General features: G+C 39.7%; 1 protein-coding gene across 3 annotated transcripts in view; it reads left to right on the top strand.

The window, feature by feature from the left end:
- Positions 1–315: 315 nt before the first annotated feature.
- Positions 316–18,880, top strand: part of Atad2b (ATPase family AAA domain containing 2B) — a 123,076-nt gene continuing 104,511 nt past the window's right edge. For all 3 annotated transcript variants that reach the window (XM_034514117.2, XM_034514116.2, XM_076942139.1), the window contains exons 1-2: positions 316–664; positions 18,349–18,500. In XM_034514117.2, the coding sequence (XP_034370008.1) occupies positions 458–664; positions 18,349–18,500 (359 nt within the window). In that variant the 5' untranslated portion in view covers positions 316–457. The remainder of the gene's footprint in view (positions 665–18,348; positions 18,501–18,880) is intronic.

Below are 18,880 nucleotides of genomic sequence, written 5' to 3'. Positions count from 1 at the left end.
CTCCCGCCGAGCACTGACGTCACGTCGAGGCGGGGCCTGTGGAGGCTGCGGAGAGGGAAGGGCTGCGCGTCCTTGCAGCGCCCCGCAGCGGCCGCGTCCAGAAGCGGCCTTGTCGGCCTTGCGGCGCCAGAGCCCTGACGCACAGGGCTAGAGAGAGAGAGAGAACGAGAGAGAAAGGGGCAGACATGGCGGCTCCGCTCGGCTCCCGCTGAGGACGGCTGAGCGGGCGCAGGGTCTGTGCGGCCGGCCTGCAGCCTTGCTTCCGCCTCCCGCTTCCTGCCTCCTCGCGCCGCCGCTAGCTTCTGCTCTGCTCTAGCCTGTCGGGCCTGCGTCCCGGAGAGGCAACGCGAGCCGGCCCCGCAAGGCTCCGCCGGCCCCTGCCCGCCGGCGGGCCGGCCTTCCTCCCCTCTCCCGGGAGCGGCGGGCGCAGCGTGGACCCGGTCCCCCTGGCTGGACCATGGTGAACACCCGGAAGAGCTCTCTGCGCCTTCTCGGGTCCAAGTCTCCTGGGCCCGGGCCTGGGCCTGGGGCCGTAGCGGAGCCGGGGGCGACCTGCGGCAGCAGCCATTTCATCTCCTCTCGGACCCGCTCCTCCAAGACGCGCGCGGCCAGCTGCCCGGCAGCTAAGGCCGGGGGAAGCGGCGGCGCCCTGGACGAGGCCCGGGTAAGAGCGGCGGCCCGTGGCCGAGGCTTGCGAGTGCTGGCCGGCCCGCCCGGGCTTTGTCTGGCCGGAGATTGTCTTACGGGTGCGGTGGAGGGTGGCAGCCGCCGAAGGGCCGCGACTCCAGCACCTTTGCTGTGCCGGCCCGGTTCTTTTGTGTAAAGAACAGCATTTGTGTCCACGAGAGATGACTCTCGGGGTCCTTTTCGGGGACATTAGAACGGTCTGCCATCCGTGTCCTTGTCCGGCTTCAGAGGGGAATTCTAGAGGAAGCAAGAATGTAGGGCTGCAGTCCCTGGCTTGGAAGGGGAGAAGAGAGAAGTGAAAGTTTTCTGCGGTGTCAAACCCTTCTTGAAAGTGTGTCAGCTCTTGCTGCTGTCTGAGTTTACTTAGTTTGGGGGTGGTTCAAGTTGGTAAGGAAGTGAACAGAGCTCCAGTTGGCAGGCAGGCAGGGATGCTGCAAAAAGTTTGTAGCTGCTCTGACACCAACTTTAAAAACAAAACCAACGCTTAACGCCTCTCTAGGCGAGGCAGATCAGACATGGTGCTGTAAGCTGTAGGGTGAGCCAGCCAGCTAGCCAAGGTTCTTGTAGAGACCACAGGACTTTCAAGTCACAAAGGGAGTATGTATAAAGAAACGTGTCGAAGGGGCATCGTCATCCCAAGGGGACATGGTTTCTACACTTCTGTTAAGCAAATGATTTACAAAAGTCAAACTAGCATTGTTGTGGTCCGTACAATTGCAGAAGTGACACTTGACGCAAGAGTTGCTTTAGTTCTTTTAAAATGAGATCTGAGATCCTGAACTTTTTAGCTCCCCGTCGTGTAAAACATGAAGCTAGCACAAATGTCACTCTTAAGGTTAGCGAGAAGTTTGTGTTACTATGAGATTGGTTCTGAACTCAAGGAGTGGATTCTGCCTAGAAAGAGTAACTTTCTAAGAGTAATTGGCTGAACAGTGTTGTTTTTTCAAAATATTCCTTTAAATTCACACCATTTTTGTTACTTAGCATATGTAAGGTTTTGTAGGGATTTACAAAGTTGTGGCTTGTTTATACGTTTTCTCTGAAAACATACTGTTTTGACACTAATCAGAATGAATCTTAGTATATACAACAGAAATACTATGTATATGCTTAGTATATACAGCAAGCATGCTATGAAGTATTGTATCTTTGGAAATCTTTTTTTTTTTTTTTTTTTTTTTTTTTTTTTTTTTTGAGAAATTCGGCAAGTATTTTTGAGCTGTCTTAATTTAGTAGACTTTTTGGAGTGTATAGAGTTCTTTGGTTGAGTTAAGTATTCCGGAGTTGTTTTTTTTTTTTTTTTTCCCTCCAGAAACCATCCTAATGTACAAATTTCTTAACTTACTGATGCTATCATATTCTTACATAATTTTAAGGAACAGTGTGTCCTCTACACTTAAGTGCAGATTAAATATCTAGAGTATAAGCATGTAATTGTACCATGCCATGAATGCCTACTCTATCAGAGCAGTGTCAAACTCAGCTGAGGCAATTAGCTCATCTCTCACTGATCAGTTTGTGGTCCCATTTTTGAATTCAGGGATCTCATGCTGTCCTTACCCCCTGAGGAATAAGGTGAGGTAATTTGTCAGGCAGCTGTTCTGGAGATGTTAAAAGGCAAAGAATCAATAGTCTGATGTAGAAATGAACACTTGGTAGCTTTTAAATGGCCAGAAGAATGAAAGATATTGTTTTTCTAGAAGGATACTAATGAAACATTATCTTGAGAACTCTTTTTAAAGTGTTTTAAAAGACCATAAACAGTTGGCTCTTAAGATTTACTTTGAAATATTTGCCTTTCATTCTTAAAGGGATTTACATTATAGCTATATCGGATGATGAATGTAAATTGCTCTCTCTGAGAAAATTTTGAGATACTCTCATACTATGAGCGATTGGACCTGTAGAAGAGGAAAAGTTACAGGTCTGAATTTATTATGTTTATATAGTGTTACCTATCCAAAACATGGTATGTATTTCTGAAGTGAATTGATTTGAATCAGATTAGCCCTTTACTTTGTTTTTATGTTATTGGAATTTAGCTCTCCTAGTTCATTCTTTCTGGTGCTTAAACCTACCGTCTGTGTTTGTGGGGTCTTTAGTGGACATTTTTTCCTGTCTGCAGAGACTAATTGGATGCGAATTGGATTGCTACTTTGTTTCTTTGGATTGCTACTTTGTTTCTTTAGAAGATTCTCTATTGTATATATGAAGCTACTCCTTCCTCTTTGTACACAGCAATTAAGGAGTTCCTCTTTTCATACTCATATGCTGTTTCTATATTTGATGTTGGCTTTCCTCTGCTTCTCATGATTTTTAAATTATTCTACTCATTTCACTTGTTATTTGTTCATTTCCCTCAGAAAATCATAGCACCAAAAGTTATTCCTAGAATTTTGACTTTTTCTTAAGTGGTGTCTATGTAGGGAAGTAGATAAACTAGGATTCATTCTGCATGTATTGAAATTTTTTTTTTTTTTTAAGACAGGGTTTCTCTGTGTAGTCAGAAAAAACTGTCTCAAAAAACAAACAAGCAAACAAACAGCTCTTTAAAGGGGAAGTTGTGATTTGGATGTAAAGTAAATAAATAACCCAATTTAAAACAAAAAGGATAAACCTGGAAAACTGTCACCACCCTGAAAATCACAGAAACTGTGATCACTTCTATATTTTTCCTGCTCTCTTTAATACTTTTATTGTTACCAATCTTATTTTTAGAAATGGTACAATTATTTCCTTTTTGCTTTGATACAGTGTATTCCTTTGTGGGTATGTTACAGTGTATTTCTTTTTAGGTGTGATACAATATTTTTAGCTGTAGTCAATAAGTAGCTTTCCAGAATTATTTATCTGGCATAATTGAAACTTTGTTGGCTTTGACTGCTGCCTCCCTGATCTTTATCCCCTTAGCTCTTGGCAATCATCCTTGTTCATTCTGCATATCTGAGTTTGCCTGTCTTCTGCTGTACATACAAATGAGATCAAACAGTATCTTTTCATGTCTGGCTTAGTTCACTCAGCATAATGTGTTCCAAGTTTGCTATGTTGTAAATGAAAGAATTTCCTTCTTAAATGTTTGTATATACTTTCTTTTCTACATACACACACCATATTTTCTTTATTCATTTATCTGGTTTGTGACATTAATAATTTTTATACCTTTTCTGTTAATGCATAATGCTACAGTAGATATGGAAATTCAGTTACCTCTTTGAAATATTTTTTTAAAGATTTATTTATTTTTATTTATAAGAGTACACTGTCACTGTCTTCAGACACAACAGAAGAGTGTATCAGATCCCATTACAGATATTGTGAGCTACAATGTGATTGCTGGGACTTGAACTCAGGTCCTCTGGAAGAGCAATCAGTGCTCTTAACCCCTGAGCCATCTCTCAAGCCTATGTGGTTTTTTTTTTTTTTTTTTTTTTTTAATTGCTTTTTATTTTTCAAGACAGGATTTATCTGTAGTCTGGCTGTCTTTGAACTCAGAGATCTACCTGCCTAAGTTTCTTGTTTGCTGGGATTAAAGGCGTGGGCCACCAGGCAGGGCATACTTCACTAGAGTCTTGATTTCAGTTCCTTTGGGTAAATATACAGAAGTGAGATTGATGAATCATATGGTGGTTCCATTTTTATTGTTTTGAGAATCTTCCACTGTTTTCCAGGATTGCTACACCATTTTCCCTACCCACTGATATGAAATAAAATGGACTTCCCTTTGGTTATATCCTCACCAACATGTTATGGATGTCTCCCTTCCCCCAACCCCTGACAGGGTTTCTCTGTGTAGCCCTGGCTGTCCTGGAACTTGCTATGTAGACCAGACTGGCTTCAAACTCAAGAGATGCTTGCCTTTGCCTCCCTAGTGCTAGGTTTAAAGCTGTGCATTACCACACTCTGGATGTTTTAAGGAAAAAAAAAAAAAAAATATATATATATATATATATATATATATATATATATATATATTAGCCAGGGTGTAGTGGAGAATGCCTAAAGGCTCAGTAGTCAGAGGCAGGCAGATATCTATGAGTTTGAGGCCAGCCTGGCTTACCTGGTCTATATAATGAGTTTCAGGACAGCTAGAGCTATGTAGTAAGACCTTGTCTAGAACCCCCATTTAGTTTTTTTTTTTTTCTAATTTGTGTTTTTCTAATATTGTGCCATTTTAATATGCCTGTTAGTCATTCCCATGCCTTCTTTTGAGAAACGTCTATTTAGGGTTTTAATTGTTTTTGATGATGGGGATGGAACCCAGAGTAAGCCAGTATTCTCTCACATCTTTTGATAGTTTCTTAGAACTTTTACTGGATGTTCCTAATTTTTTATTATAGAGAAATCCTGATTTCTGACAGCCAGCTGGACAGGTGGTAGGATTACCACTTGTTATGAGAACTATTGGAACCCAACTGTGTTTGCTTTGGAATGGAAATTGATGCTATTTAAGGGGCTACCTCAAAGTGCTACATTACTTAGAACTGTCAGGTATTTTTGTTTAGGAGATGAACATTTATGTGCACAGCCTTGAGTTTATATCTTGATACTAAGTATTGGGTTTTACATTACAATTTTATGTTTCCTTTCTTGGGGAGAATTTTGTACAGAATGCCTTACCTGGGAGAGAAAAGATGTATTGATTTTTGGATAAAGTGTTGTATGGGAGTACAAAGCTGATGGAGAAAGTGTATGTGGTATATATGTTAACTTGAAATGTAAGTGACAGCTGGCAGTGGTAGTGTTCACCTGTAAGTCTGGGCACGAGAGAGAGAGAGAGAGAGAGAGAGAGAGAGAGAGAGAGAGAGAGAGAGAGAGAGAGAAAGCTGAAGGATTGCTAAGAGTATGAGGCCAGCCGAGGGTACAGGGTGAGTTTATAACCATCTGGAGCTTCGACACAGTGACAGCCTGTCTTAGAAACCCAAGGTGTGTGTGGAATAGGGAGCCTGGGCACAGTGCTGCATAACTGTGCTTCCAGGAGTCAGATCAGCCTTAGGAATTTGACGCCAGTCTGGATGATAGACCCTGTCTCAAAAATAAGTGAAACAAAATAAAACAAACAAAACCAAGAAAAGTATCAACTAGATTTCCCCCGTTTGAGGAGGTGAGAATTCAGCTTAGGATTTTGCACATGCTAAGTACATATTCTGTTCCTAAACACCCTGCTCACCGCACTCCCCCCCACCCCCCAAATGCCCTTTTAAGGATCTTATATATGTCAGGTTGTAGTTTGTATTGGTGTTTAAATAATTTGAGTGTATGCTGCTGTCTTATGGTGCTTTTGAGTTATGAATATGTTGGTAGTGCTTTTCATATTGTTTTGTACTTATCTGGAGATAAGATAAAGTCTTTCTCTTAACTGCACATGCTGGCTCATCCCTGTAATCCTAGCACTCTAGGCTGAGGGAAGAGTGCTGCTGGAGTGTGAGGCCAGCCTGGGCTGCTATATAGTGAGATGTAGGCCATCATGGACCACAGACCAAGACCCTCCCAAAAAAGCAAATACACAAATGATTAGACAAACACCAAACCAACAATAGAAAAAGACCCTTTGTGACAAGCAGTGGTGAGCACTTGGGAGGCAGAGACAGACAGATCTCTGTGAGTTCGAAGCCAGCCTGGTCTACACAGGGAGTTTAGTTTCAGGACAGCCAAGACTACACAGAAGAAACCCTGTCTCCAGAGTGGGGTGGGGGTGGGGGAAGCCTCTTTAGGTTGTCTTTCTCTCTGAGATCTTGCTATGTTGATTAGATTGATCTTGAACTCCTGCCTTAGCCCTTTGAATAACTGTAGAATAACTATAGAGAGTGTACCTAGTACCTTTAGACTGTGCGACAGTTGGCTGTAGGCATCATGAGGGTAGGCACTCTATTTTATTTTCCTATTAATTCCTCTATTCAGCCTACTCCAACATGTGATATAAATAAGATGCTCAATGTATCTGCTAATGGGTAAGCAAAGAGTAATTTGATGAGCTGGCCTATTTTGTGAAATGAAAATCCAGTGCTTTAAGAATACACTCAGACAGCGGAGGACTGCCTGGTCTGTCCTCAGTGAGAGAAGACATGCCTAAAGCTTGAGAGACTTGAGGCCCCAGGGAGTGGGGAGGCCTGGTGGGGTGGGGGTTGGGACAGCATCTTGGAGATGGGAGAAAAGGAATTGGATGAGGAACTGTCGGTGGGCAGACCTGGAGGGGGATAATGACTGGACTGTAAAAAAAGAGTAAAGATAATTAAAAAATAAAACAAAAAATTAAAAAAAAATATAGGACAAATGAAATTTAGCCCCTACATACATTAAGTCATATGGGATAGGCATATTGAGAAAAAGGAGTGAATTGGTTCTGACAAAATCACTTGACATAGATAAGTTCAATTACAGTTCTGGATTCTACATTCTGAATGTTTTGATGGAATTCTTTCATGTTCTTTGTTGTTGAGATGTGGCTTCAAAGGAGATCCAGTCTTCTGTGTTGCTCAGGCTGTCCTTGAGTTCGGACTCTATCTCAGCTCCATAGGCTGAGCACACGCTGCCTTGGCTGATGTGTTCTGCAAGTTGAGGTCCCATTCACAATAGAGTCTGCGTGAGTTGCCTTCTCGGAGTTGTACACTTCTTGAATGTTAGGACTTTTGAAGTCTCTAGACTCCAGCATAGTGCTTGGGATGAGGTAGGTATACCACAAAATTTACGCCTCTTAATGTTTAAGGCCTAGTGGGAGGGGGAAAAGTATATACTATAAAAATATAATTAACCCTTCTTTGAGATCTGCATTTATTTGGATAACTTAGCAGCCTTTTAGAACTACCTCTTGAACAGTCAGTTCCTGCATGGGTTTGGATGAAGCCAAAAGCATCTGGAAATTAAGTTTGCCTGATCATTGTGTCAGAATTATACTTGTTCTTGTCTCCTTTTAGAAAAGGTCTTTAAAGTCTTAGATACCTCATTTAGTGGCAGATTTAGACTGAAGTGAGGAAATAAAGGAATACTGTTGTAGTGAATTGACAGAGGCTTTGGTTACAGACATGACTCTCATGTGCTACCCAGTTTGTTTGCATATTGTGGTTAGTGAACTTAGTGTAATCTGGTTTTCCCTTAAGAGTGTTTGAGAGACAATGAATAGTGTGATCTGGTACTATTGGACTTTAGATTTTCAAGTTACTTTAAAAACCTGTCTGTCAACCCTCAGTTTTATTTACCGTAGAAATCTTATTTCAGAGAAATAGAGAAAAATTAAAGTTCTTGTGTTAATATTTTTATTTATTGCAAAAAATTTCTAGTGCTAGCTAACTTTATTTAAGGTAGTTAAGATGATTAATGACAGCCGGGTGGGTGGTGGTGGCACACGCCTTTAATCCCAGCACTTGGGAGGCAGAGGCAGGTGGATTTCTGAGTTTGAGGCCAGCCTGGTCTACAGAGTGAGTTCCAGGACAGCCAGGGCTATGCAGAGAAACTCTGTCTCAAAAAACCAAAAAAAAAAAAAAAAAGAAAAGACTAATGACATTGCATTACTTGTGAGAGAGGAGAACCAACTGCTACACGCAGCCCTCTGACCTCCATATGCCCACCACCCACATACACACAAAACAAAGCAACAATTCACAATCATGGGGATAATTTACAATAAATGTAAAGAATAAAGTAGAGTCTAAAACTAATCTCTGTGTTACAACGTTGTGCAATGTTTACTCTTTAGATTTTCTTACCTATTTAATTTTTGGCACAGTATCTTGCTGTGTTTAAGTCTCAAGCTGCACTTGAACTGTGAAATCCTTTTGCTTTACTCTCTTCAGTGCTACCATACGTGGTTCTGGCTAAATTTAATGTCTGAGCTTTATGTACCTTTAGAAGAAAATTTGAGTAAAAAGTCATAGGTTGAAAATGTAATAGAAATTGTAAAGTCATTTTTGTAAAGTTTCACTATTTAGTATAATTAGTTTATAAATATCTACCTTGCTGAGTGATGGTAATTTCTAAGTAATTTATATAAGAAGGTTTTAAAAAAATATGTTATTATTATTATTGTTATTATTATTCTAGAGAGTTTATATAGCCCTGACTGGCTTGGATTTTGCTATGTGAATCAGGCTCCAGAGATCTACTTATCTCTGCTTTCTGAGTGCTGGGAGAATGGTATATACCACCATCCCTGGCTTATATTTTTGTTACTTTTATTTTTAGGTCAACATACAAAATAGTAGGTTTCGTTAGGGCTTTTCATTTAGTTTTTTTTTTTTTTTAAATGGGGCTTCATATAGCCCATATTGGCTTCAAACTTGCTATGTTATATAGCTCTTGGAGTACTGAGATTACAGTCTGTACCACATCCAATTCATGTAGTGCTCAGCTTCAAATCCAGTGCCTCAAGCATGCTAGGCACACATTCTACTAACTGAGCTACATCCCTCATTAGAATATTCTCATGCATAGATTTCATTATCTTGTTCTCATTGCTGGGAGTTAGCACATTTTTGTAGTTAATATTTCATTGGAAATCTGCTATATAGACATTAGCACAATTAAAAAAATGAGGTATTTATCTTTCTAATAAAGCCTAGTCTTTCTAGGTTATAGAAAACAGTGCTTACTAGACTAGGTGATCATTATTTGTCTGCAGTCAGTCTGTGCTTGTGCCAGATGAATGATCAGTGTCATCAACATTCAGTTGAATATGGTATGTGACTAGGTGCACATACATAAGTTTATATGAGTAGTATTTAGTTCTAGAGCTCATTGTAGTTTTTAACTCTTTATTTTCAGCCTCTGAGTGGTTGTGAATACATATAGTCAATGTCTGATTGCTGTCTGATTGCTACCGTCATAGAGTGTGCCCATTGCATTTAACCATACACTTTCAAGTCCTGAGTGAGTACTTACAATGCTTCAATATTGCTTCAATTAAAACCTTTATATAGTGCCTCTTGTAGGTTTGGTATGGGAATAGTGTTGAGATAGATCCTAGGAATGAGTATGTATGCATGTACTAAAAATAATGGTTACTCCAGATTTTCTATTTTTGTCTCTGTCTAGGAATAGTATATAAAAGTTCTTGTATTTCCACATTTCTACTGATATTTAGATATTTAACATTGTCTCTTTAGTTACTGGCTTTGAAAAACTCATTTTACCCATACTAATTTTTATTTTTATTTATTTATTTTTAATAAAATGCCAGTTAAGGTCTTTCCCCCAAACCTCTTTATTTTTTGTTGTTGAAGTCACTATTTTATTTCTTGTTTTCCAAAGTATTCCAGACCATTGATTTTGTGTGTGTGCACATACACACAGGTGTCTATGCCCATAAGTACACATTAGTAGGTCAGAACAGGACCTTGCGTGTCCCTCAGCCACTCTCCACCTTCTTTCCTTGTGATAGGTTCTCTCACTGAACCTGGGCTCCCTGGTTTTTGGTTAGGCTGGTGATAGTCAAGCTCTGGCACTTCTGTGTCTGCCCCTCTACCCTGAACCGCCGTGCTGGGATTACAGGTACATATGGTTATGCCTAGCTCTTTTTCTTTTTGATGTGAGAGCTAGGGCACTTAAATCCAGGCGTTCATGCTTTTGCAGCAACCAGTCTTATCCACTGAACTATTTGTCCAGCCTGGCCTTAAAGTTTTTTATTTCGTGATGGTGTTTTATTATTTGTTTTTGACCTTGCATTTATATATATATATATATATATATATATATATATATATATATATATATAGTTTAATTTCTGTATTTCCCCCATCCCTACCCCCTTTCTTTTTTCTTTTTCTGACATGGAGTCTAGCCATTTTGTCCAGGCTATTCTTGAATTCCTGGGCTCAAGTGCTCTTTGTGTTTCAAAGTTCTGAAGTAGCAGAGAATTTTCATGAATGTTTGCCTGCAAGCTGTTTGTGTGCTTGGTGCCTATAATGGCTGAGGGAGGGCATTGAATCCCTGGGACTCGAGTTCCCTATGGTTGTGAGCCTTTTATGTGGGTGCTGGGCAGTGATCCTGGGTTCTTTTAGAGAGCAACAAGTATTGAGCCATCTTTCTAACCCCTACCCTGTTTTTTGTTTGTTTGTTTGTTTGTTTGTTTTTTTGTTTTTTCTGTATGTAGACCAGGCTGGCCTTGAACTCATAGAGATCTGCCTTAGAATAAAAATGGTATGTCCATTTTGAGTAGCGCTGGGAGTTGGTTGCAGCAGGGGGCTTTGTGGCTGGAAAGAGATCAGCCATGAAGATCAAGTCCCTGTTTGACTTGGTGGGGGCGTGACCCAGGTACAAGGTAGGTTGGGAAAGGTCAAGATTCACTGGATATGTGTGTAAGGAAACAAATGACTCCACAGTCCAGTTTTGACTTATCACAGACGGAGATTTGTAGCTCCACTTGCAGCGGTTACTGGGAAAGCTGGCTAGCACTGTTTTGGCCGTCCCTAAGCACTGTCCAGGGTGAGTGACCACCATAGAAATTCTGGGAGCACTTGGCCAGGGCCAGCCATTTGCTGGAACGTACAGCTTCATCCAGCACACAGTGGCCAGGCTGTCTTCATTAGCTTCTATATTCAAGAAGGTGTGTGTGCCTCACAGCTTTGTGGGCCTAGATGTCTGCTCTGTCTCCTGCCCTTTTTTATGAGACAGGGTCTTGCTAGGTAGCCTTGGTTGTTCTGGATTTTTGTGTAGAAGAGGTTGTCCTTGAGTTGAAGGTGTTCCTGCTGCCTCTGCATCCCTGTTGCTGTGATTGATTGTATGTGCTACCATGACTCTCTCTCTTTCAGGGCAAGTGAAATCACTGGGTTAGAGTTGGTTTTATTTTAGTTAAAATTTTTATTTGTGTGTGTGTGTGTGTGTGTGTGTGTGTGTGTGTGTGTGTGTACCACATGTGCCACAGTGCACATGTGGAGGCCAAAGGACAACTTTGTAGTTCATTCTCTCCTTTTATCTTTACTTGGGTCCTGCCAGGCTTTTGAAGCAAGCAGCTTTTCTGCTGAGACATCTTGCTTGATCTGTATTTTAATTTTTATAGACTTGCCCTACAAAGAGACTAAACAAAACTACTCTTACTTGACAGTAGTCTCAGCACTTAAGTTTTTATATACCTAGGTGTTAGGTTTTAACTTTCTTAAAAGGTAGGGACTGTCACACCCCTTATAATCTTTAGTATATCTAACAAGACTAGGTAGCTAGTAAATGGTGTGGAAAGAGTAAATCAGGGGAGACAAGAGCTGCCGAGAGTCTGCACTTAAGACCATATGTCCTTATGCTTTAACAGTCTCTACAGGTTTGGATTCACAGTGGTATCGCTCCATGTGGGGTTGAGGCTGACTTCCAGTCTGTGGTAGTTTCTCTACTCAGTCACAGTTGACAGTGTGTAGTATCTGTTCCCATTGCCCACTACTGTTTAGATCATTCAAGCTTAGAGCCTGTGTCATGATACTCCTTTTTCATTTTCAGATTAAAAACAAACTATCATCCAGAGAATTCTGTCTGGAAGAGGTGCATCTAAGTTATTGCAGACTGTTTTTGTTTTTCTGTAACTTCTGGTCACTTGTCACTTGCGTGTCTTTGTTTGCGCTTGCACATAATTTTACAATAATTTTTTAGAAACACTGTAAGTAAGCACTGCTTTTGGGATATCTGAGGAACATTCAGGACATTTTCTATCCTGTAGTTTCTGGACTTGGTAGTCAATGGCTGGCTTTAAGTAAATAAAGAGCAGGCCCAGTTTTGTTTTCCGCAGTCATGGTAACTGCTACCTCTGTGCTTTTTTTTTTTTAAACAAATAAAAGGGAAAAAAGAGGATCCGCTGCATTTTGAGCTTTCTAATGAGTCTTGGAATGTGCCTACTTGTCCTCCACCCCCTTAAAAGATAGACTAAAAGGTGGTCTTGCTAAGGAAACTGGAAAAGACTCTTCATACCTATAAGACTGTATGATCTAACTGTGGGACCCTTTGTCTCTTTTAATAATTATTTCTGGTTTTTCATTTTCTGGGAATTTTGTGCTATTATAAATATTTATATCAGTGTTGTAACTCTATCAACCCAATGAATTGTATTGATTTCAAGTAAGTCAGTTTTACTCCTTCTCTTAATATCTTCTGTACATAGTAGGTTTTCAATAAATGTTTGCTAATTGAATTTATTTTTTTAGTCTAAGATCTTTTTTCCCTCATGGATTGTAATTACTATGACAGATTGCTAAATGGCTGTGGGTAGATTGCATAACCTCTCTGAAATATCTTTGTCATGAAACCAGTACCACCTACCCTCAAAGGGTTAGGCTATAATTACTAGTAAAGTGCTGTGAAGATCAAAAAGCTCAGGTTGAGCATTATGATCAGCTTATTAAAGGGAAATTGTTAGTATCAGGTTTGTAGATAAAAGCTTTCCCAAACCTTGAAGATAATTAAATGGTGTTAAAATAATTATTTTATACGTATTTAGATTTGGTTATTTGTATTACTTAAATCCTTAGATTCTTTTGTAAGGAGGAACCTTTCTGTAGTACTGTTTATGCTGAGGTATGGTCTTTGTTATGCCCATGTCCACGTTGAAACCCTCTCATGGAAAAAGAAGTGACTATGCAGGTCTAGTGCATCAGTTGGGAGGCTGTGCCTCAGTTGATACTTGAGTTGTGTTATTTACCTGAGGCCCTCAAACTTGCTTACTGAGAATCAGTTGAAGGCCTTGTTAGATCACCCCACCTCCAGAGATTCTAGTTCAGCAGGTTATGGTTTATGATGACTAATGCAGGTAGGTGGTATTTGGACAGCAGTTTGAGAGACAGCAGTTTGAGAGAAGCTTTTGTTTTGTTTTGTTTCGTTTCTTTGGGTAGCCCAGAAATTACTTTGTAGACTAGGCTGGCCTTCAACTCAGAGATCTGCCTGCCTCTGCTTCCATGAGTGCTGGAATTAAAGGCATATATTACCATGTCTAGCAAATCTTTTTTTGGTAAAGGATCTTTTTTTTTCTATTTCTTTTTCTTTCTTTCTTTCTTTCTTTTTTTTTTTTCCCCCCTTGAGACAGGGTTTCTCTGTGTAGCCCTGGCTGTCCTGGAACTCACTCTGTAGACCAGGCTGGCCTCGAACTCAGAAATCTGCCTGCCACTGCCTCCCAAATTCTGGGATTAGAGGTGTGCGCCACCACTGCCCGGCTTTTCTATTTCTTTTTATTTATTCTTCTTTCATACAGTACATCCCTACTCTGCACTTTTCCCTGTTTCTCTGCCTCCAGGGTGTTTGGATTAAAGGTATAAGTCACTATGCCCAGCCTACAACTTCCTAATTGTGGAACTAGAAAGGCTACTAAAAACTTACTGATATTGAGAAAATTATATGGACAGATTGCTTAAAAGTTCTATTCTTCAAAAAAAAATTACTTCTTTTTTGTTTGTTACGTTTAATTCCATAGTACATGGTACTTGTCTTCAGAATTTTGTTTGGAACATTTTAGTACTTGCAGATAAAGAACTTGGTCAAATAAGCTTGTGAAATGATGATGTATAAATGTTGCAGATATTAGGAGGATACAATAATTTAGGTTAGGGCTTTTTCAGGAAGATTTAATGTAAAAAAGAGTCTTAAATGGTGAGTGATAGGATTTGATTAGAAGGAATAATGCTGGCAGGGTGTGATTTCCAGCACTCGGGAGGCAGAGGCAGAGGCAGGCAGATCTCTGTGAGTTTGAGGTCAGCCTTGTCTACAGAGTGAGTTTTGAAAAGCAAGAGGTGCATAGTGAGACCCTGTATCAAAGAAAAAAAGGAATATTGCTGACTTATGCTATCTAAATTGGTACAGTAGCTTATAGGTATTAGTTTCTGTTACAATGTACCTGAGCTTAGAAGGTATGGTATGTCCTCTCAGTAATTACTTTAGAATATGTTACATAATAGTTCCCTTCCTCTTACAGAGATGACCCACTCATAGCTCCCAGACTGATGATGCCTGTGCTGTTGGCCTGCATACTGCATGGCTAGTGTGCATGTCTTGGAGGGATTGCTGACTTAAGTGGCTTTTACAGCTTTTTCTCTTTAGAGACCACAAGTATAATAGAAAGCAGTTTCTGAGATAGAATACAGAAAATTATTTTAGAAATGAAAGGGCAAAACTTTAGGTCTTTCTTTCTTTCTTTCTTTCTTTCTTTCTTTCTTTCTTTTCTTTTCTTTCTTTCTCCCTTCCTCCCTTCCTCCCTTCCTTCCTTCCTTCTCCTTTTCCCCTTTCAAGGAAAGGTTCCTATGTTCTTTTTTCTTGTCCTTTTCCTTTCCTTTTTTCTTTTCTTTCTTTCTTTTTTTGTTGCTTGATGTTTGTTTTGGAGGTAATGTTTCACATGTAACTGGTTGGCCTGGAACTAACTCCATAGACCAGGTTGGCCTCAAAACTCACAGAGATTTACCTGTTCGTGCCTCCCCAGTGGTGGGTCAAAGTCATTCAGTATCATTATCAACTTCTAGGTGGTTTTCTTTTTTTCTTTTGTAACTTATTAGACTGATCTTGGACTAGCAAGTTAACTTAACTCAGAGTCTTAGTATTTACTCTGTTAAAGGACAGTATTAGAGAAAGCAAGAACTTACTGTACAGTTTAAAACTAACTAACTCTCTCTCTCTCTCTCTCTCTCTCTCTCTCTCTCTCTCTCTCTCTCTCGTCTCACTTTGTAGCCCAGACTAGCCTTGAATCTGTGATTTTCTAGCCTAAGTGCTGGGATCTCAGGCATGTGTTTCATGTCAGGTTCCTATGTTTGAGTTTGTAATTGCTTTTCTTTTTGTGTAGTCAGTACTAGTACTTGTGGCCTTAAAAATAGTTCACACTCTGCAACAGATGGAGATAACTACAGAAAATCACAACCAATTGATGCACAGAGTTGTGGAGCCCAGTCTAGAAAGATAGTTGTAGAAAACACTTCTGTGCTTAAGGCTCAGGGAACATTGTGGAATGGGTGGTGGATACACTGTAAGAGCCAGAGGATCAGAAGTCCAGCACCAAATGGTCAGCCCTGTAAACATACATACAAGGAGAGTAAGTTATATTTAGAAACAGATGTATGTATATACATATACATTATGCATTGAATAACAGTTAATGAAAAAAGAGGCCAAATTTTTGAAGGAAAAGTAGGGAGGGAGATATGGGAGAGAGGAAAGGGAAAGAAGAAATGCTGAAAAATAAAGTAAAAAATTTTAAAAGAAAAAGAAAAAAATATGGCATCCAGGGAGGGTGGCACACACCTTGAATCCCAGCAATTCAATTGTCAAAGGCAGGCAGACCTCTGAGTTTGAAGCCAGCTTGCTCTATCTAGTTCTAGGAGAAAATTTTCTATTAAATAGATGTCTTTCAAATATACATGGACACATTTAATTGTATATTTTCTAGTAACTTTTTTTTTGGTGATACTTCATGGATATTAAGCACTATCACTTACAGTCTCAGCTACTAATAACTACATTTTCACTAGTATAATGCAGACAAATTGCTTTGGGAAAATATAAAAATACATATCTACAAATTGAATAATCTTAGTGCATTTTCCTAAGTGTATAGTATAAAAGGAAACAATTAGATTATCTAAAGGATTCTCTCTCTCTCTCTCTCTCTCTCTCTTTCTTTCTTTCTTTCTTTCTTTCTTTTTTTTTTTTTTTTTTTTTTTTTTTTGGTTTTTTCGAGACAGGGTTTCTCTGTGTAGCCCTGGCTGTCCTGGAACTCACTCTGTAGACCAGGATGGCTTCAAACACAGAAATCCACCTGCCTCTGCCTCCCAAGTGCTGGGATTAAAGGCATGTGCCACCACCGCCCGGCAAGGATTTTCTTTCTTGAGACAGGGTCTCTATGTTTCCTAGGCTGCCCTTGACCTAAGTAACCCCTGTGCCCAGATTTAGGTTTTCTCAAATATTCTTATGTTAGGCATATTGCTGCTGGTTATATATGCCTTGGAAATACTTATCTAGAATGGCATATGATACCCTTTCCTTTTTTTGTGGTGCTGCAGAGCAAACTAGGCCCATTTTGTTGTTGAGACAAGATCTCCTGTAGCAAAGGAGGATATAGCCTTGAACTCCTGATCTACCTGGGATTCCAAATGCTGGGATTACAGGTGTGCATCACCATGTCCAGCCACTGTTGCTCTCCCTGCTTTTTTCCTAGGTGTTGGGATTATACGTGTGAACCACTATGCCTAGAGTTAAATAAATGTATTGATAATAGTGAAAGCCAAGTTTATATCTGAGAAGGCTTTATAAATATAGAAGAGGATAAGAACGGGTGGAATATGATGTGGGATAGATAGTAGCAGTGTTGGGATAAGTCCATGCCTTTCATTATCTATGGCTTACAAATAGATAGGTATGTGTCTGTGCTCATGTGTGTGGCTTTTTTCTGAGAGGGCTTACTGGAGTGAGACTCCAGTAACAGCAAGTACAGCGAGTACTAGTTCTTAGTTCTTAAATATCATCTTTTACCAAATGGAACCAGGGATCCTTGCAGAAACGATTATTTCTAGAGCCAGAAAGAGAAAGTACAAAATGAGTTCTGAAAATTCTTCTGTAAAAAAGTATTCCTAATCATAGGGTATGTGAGAAGATATAGGAATCACCTTTTAAGGGTCTCCTTTTAGCCAAATCTTACATAATTTAAGCAATAAAATAAGAGTAAAAAATTTTGTAGTCTAGAGAACCGTGAGTCTATACTTGATAGAAATGAGTAAATTAGTGAAGGAGGACATTTTCCCTCACAGCAGAATGCCAACTACACCTGCAGGTAGTGATGCAGGTAGGTAAGAGTCACGGTCACAGTCAAGGTCTGGGTGGAGGTTTGCTTCAGAGTCAGGATATTGGTAAAATTATCAGAATATCATGTAGTGAAACAGATGGGAAAAACTTGACAGGTACCAGCTTGACCTGTATTATGGTCAAGTGGTGGGGGAAGGGTGAGTTAGTGTACACAACATTATTTCCATACATTCTCTCTAAAAAATGTATGGCTTCAATCAGATTATAAGGAAAATCACCTAGACACAGGCTGACTGGGGGATTGGATTAGCAAATGAAAACTGTTCTCTCTATTCTTCTCTCTTTCCCTCCATCCCCATGCTCTCTTCCCTTCTGTTTCTTGTTTTGTTTTTAGAGTCTTGTGGTGTACTTCTAGAACTCAACTGTGTAGTTTTGGCAGTTTTCACATTTAAGTTAATCATTTTGCTTCAGCCTCTGAGGTGGGATTACAGGTGTGAGCGATCATTCTAGTCTGAAAACTATATTCTTACAGTCAAGGTTGTTAAAGGGAACTAAAGACTGAGGCTTGGCTGCAAAGTGAAGTGGAGAGATCTGACTATTAGGTACAGTGAGCTAGCTCATGGATAGGATCTTGGACTTGAGCTGTTGTGGAGAAACTTGGCAAAATTTGCTTGGCTTTGAATGGCTTGGCTATGTGTTATGACTTCCTGAGCTGGAAGGTTACATGGTAGTGGAGTCCTCACTTTGTCTAATGGATTTGTCTAATGGATATTTAGGTGAGTGTGAGGCGCCATGTCACAGAGACACATAGATGCACCTCAGGCATTCATGAACTTTGTCTTTTTTCTTTTTAAGTTTTTGAGACAGTGTTTACAGGCTAGTTCAAATTCCTTATATATAAATTAAAACAAAAACATATTATTATCAAAGCATATTAATCTTGATAGGAACATTACATACATTGTTATTGCTGTCTTTCAGAAGGCTGAGGTTGACGGAAGCTTAAGTGACAGCCACGTATCTCCTCCAGCCAAACGCACTTTGAAGCAGCCGGATTCTGTTTGCAAGGACAAATCAAAATCACGAGGTGCTGGTCAGCGAGAGGAATGGAACATAACATCTGCTCAGACCAGGTGAGGACGCATTGTTTCTGTTTGTTCGTGAGTACATGGATTATTTGCTATGATTTAGGGCCTGTAATAGTGTTGATTTTCTTTTTAAATGAACGTTTCTTACAAGTACTCATGTATATTCATAATTGATATTAGACTTATTTTAAACTTTCTGTGACTTTATTTTTCCAAATATGCTGTAAAATATGTTTGTTTTATAAAGACATGTATAGAATGTACCAGAAACTATTGTTACTAAAAGGATAGGGATTTTGATGGGTCTTGAATGTGCATGGGTAGTTTTAATTCTGAGTTTCATCTTAGCTCTACTTTTTAAAGCATTTATTTAATTTGTATGTGCATACATGTGTGTGCAAAAGTGCATTAGAGTTGGGCATGGG

This window comes from Arvicanthis niloticus, chromosome 11 (assembly GCF_011762505.2).
Source record: "Arvicanthis niloticus isolate mArvNil1 chromosome 11, mArvNil1.pat.X, whole genome shotgun sequence".
NCBI lineage: Eukaryota > Metazoa > Chordata > Mammalia > Rodentia > Muridae > Arvicanthis > Arvicanthis niloticus.
The sequence above is the reverse complement of the archived record's forward strand: the minus strand, read 5'-3'. Positions and strand labels throughout refer to the sequence as shown.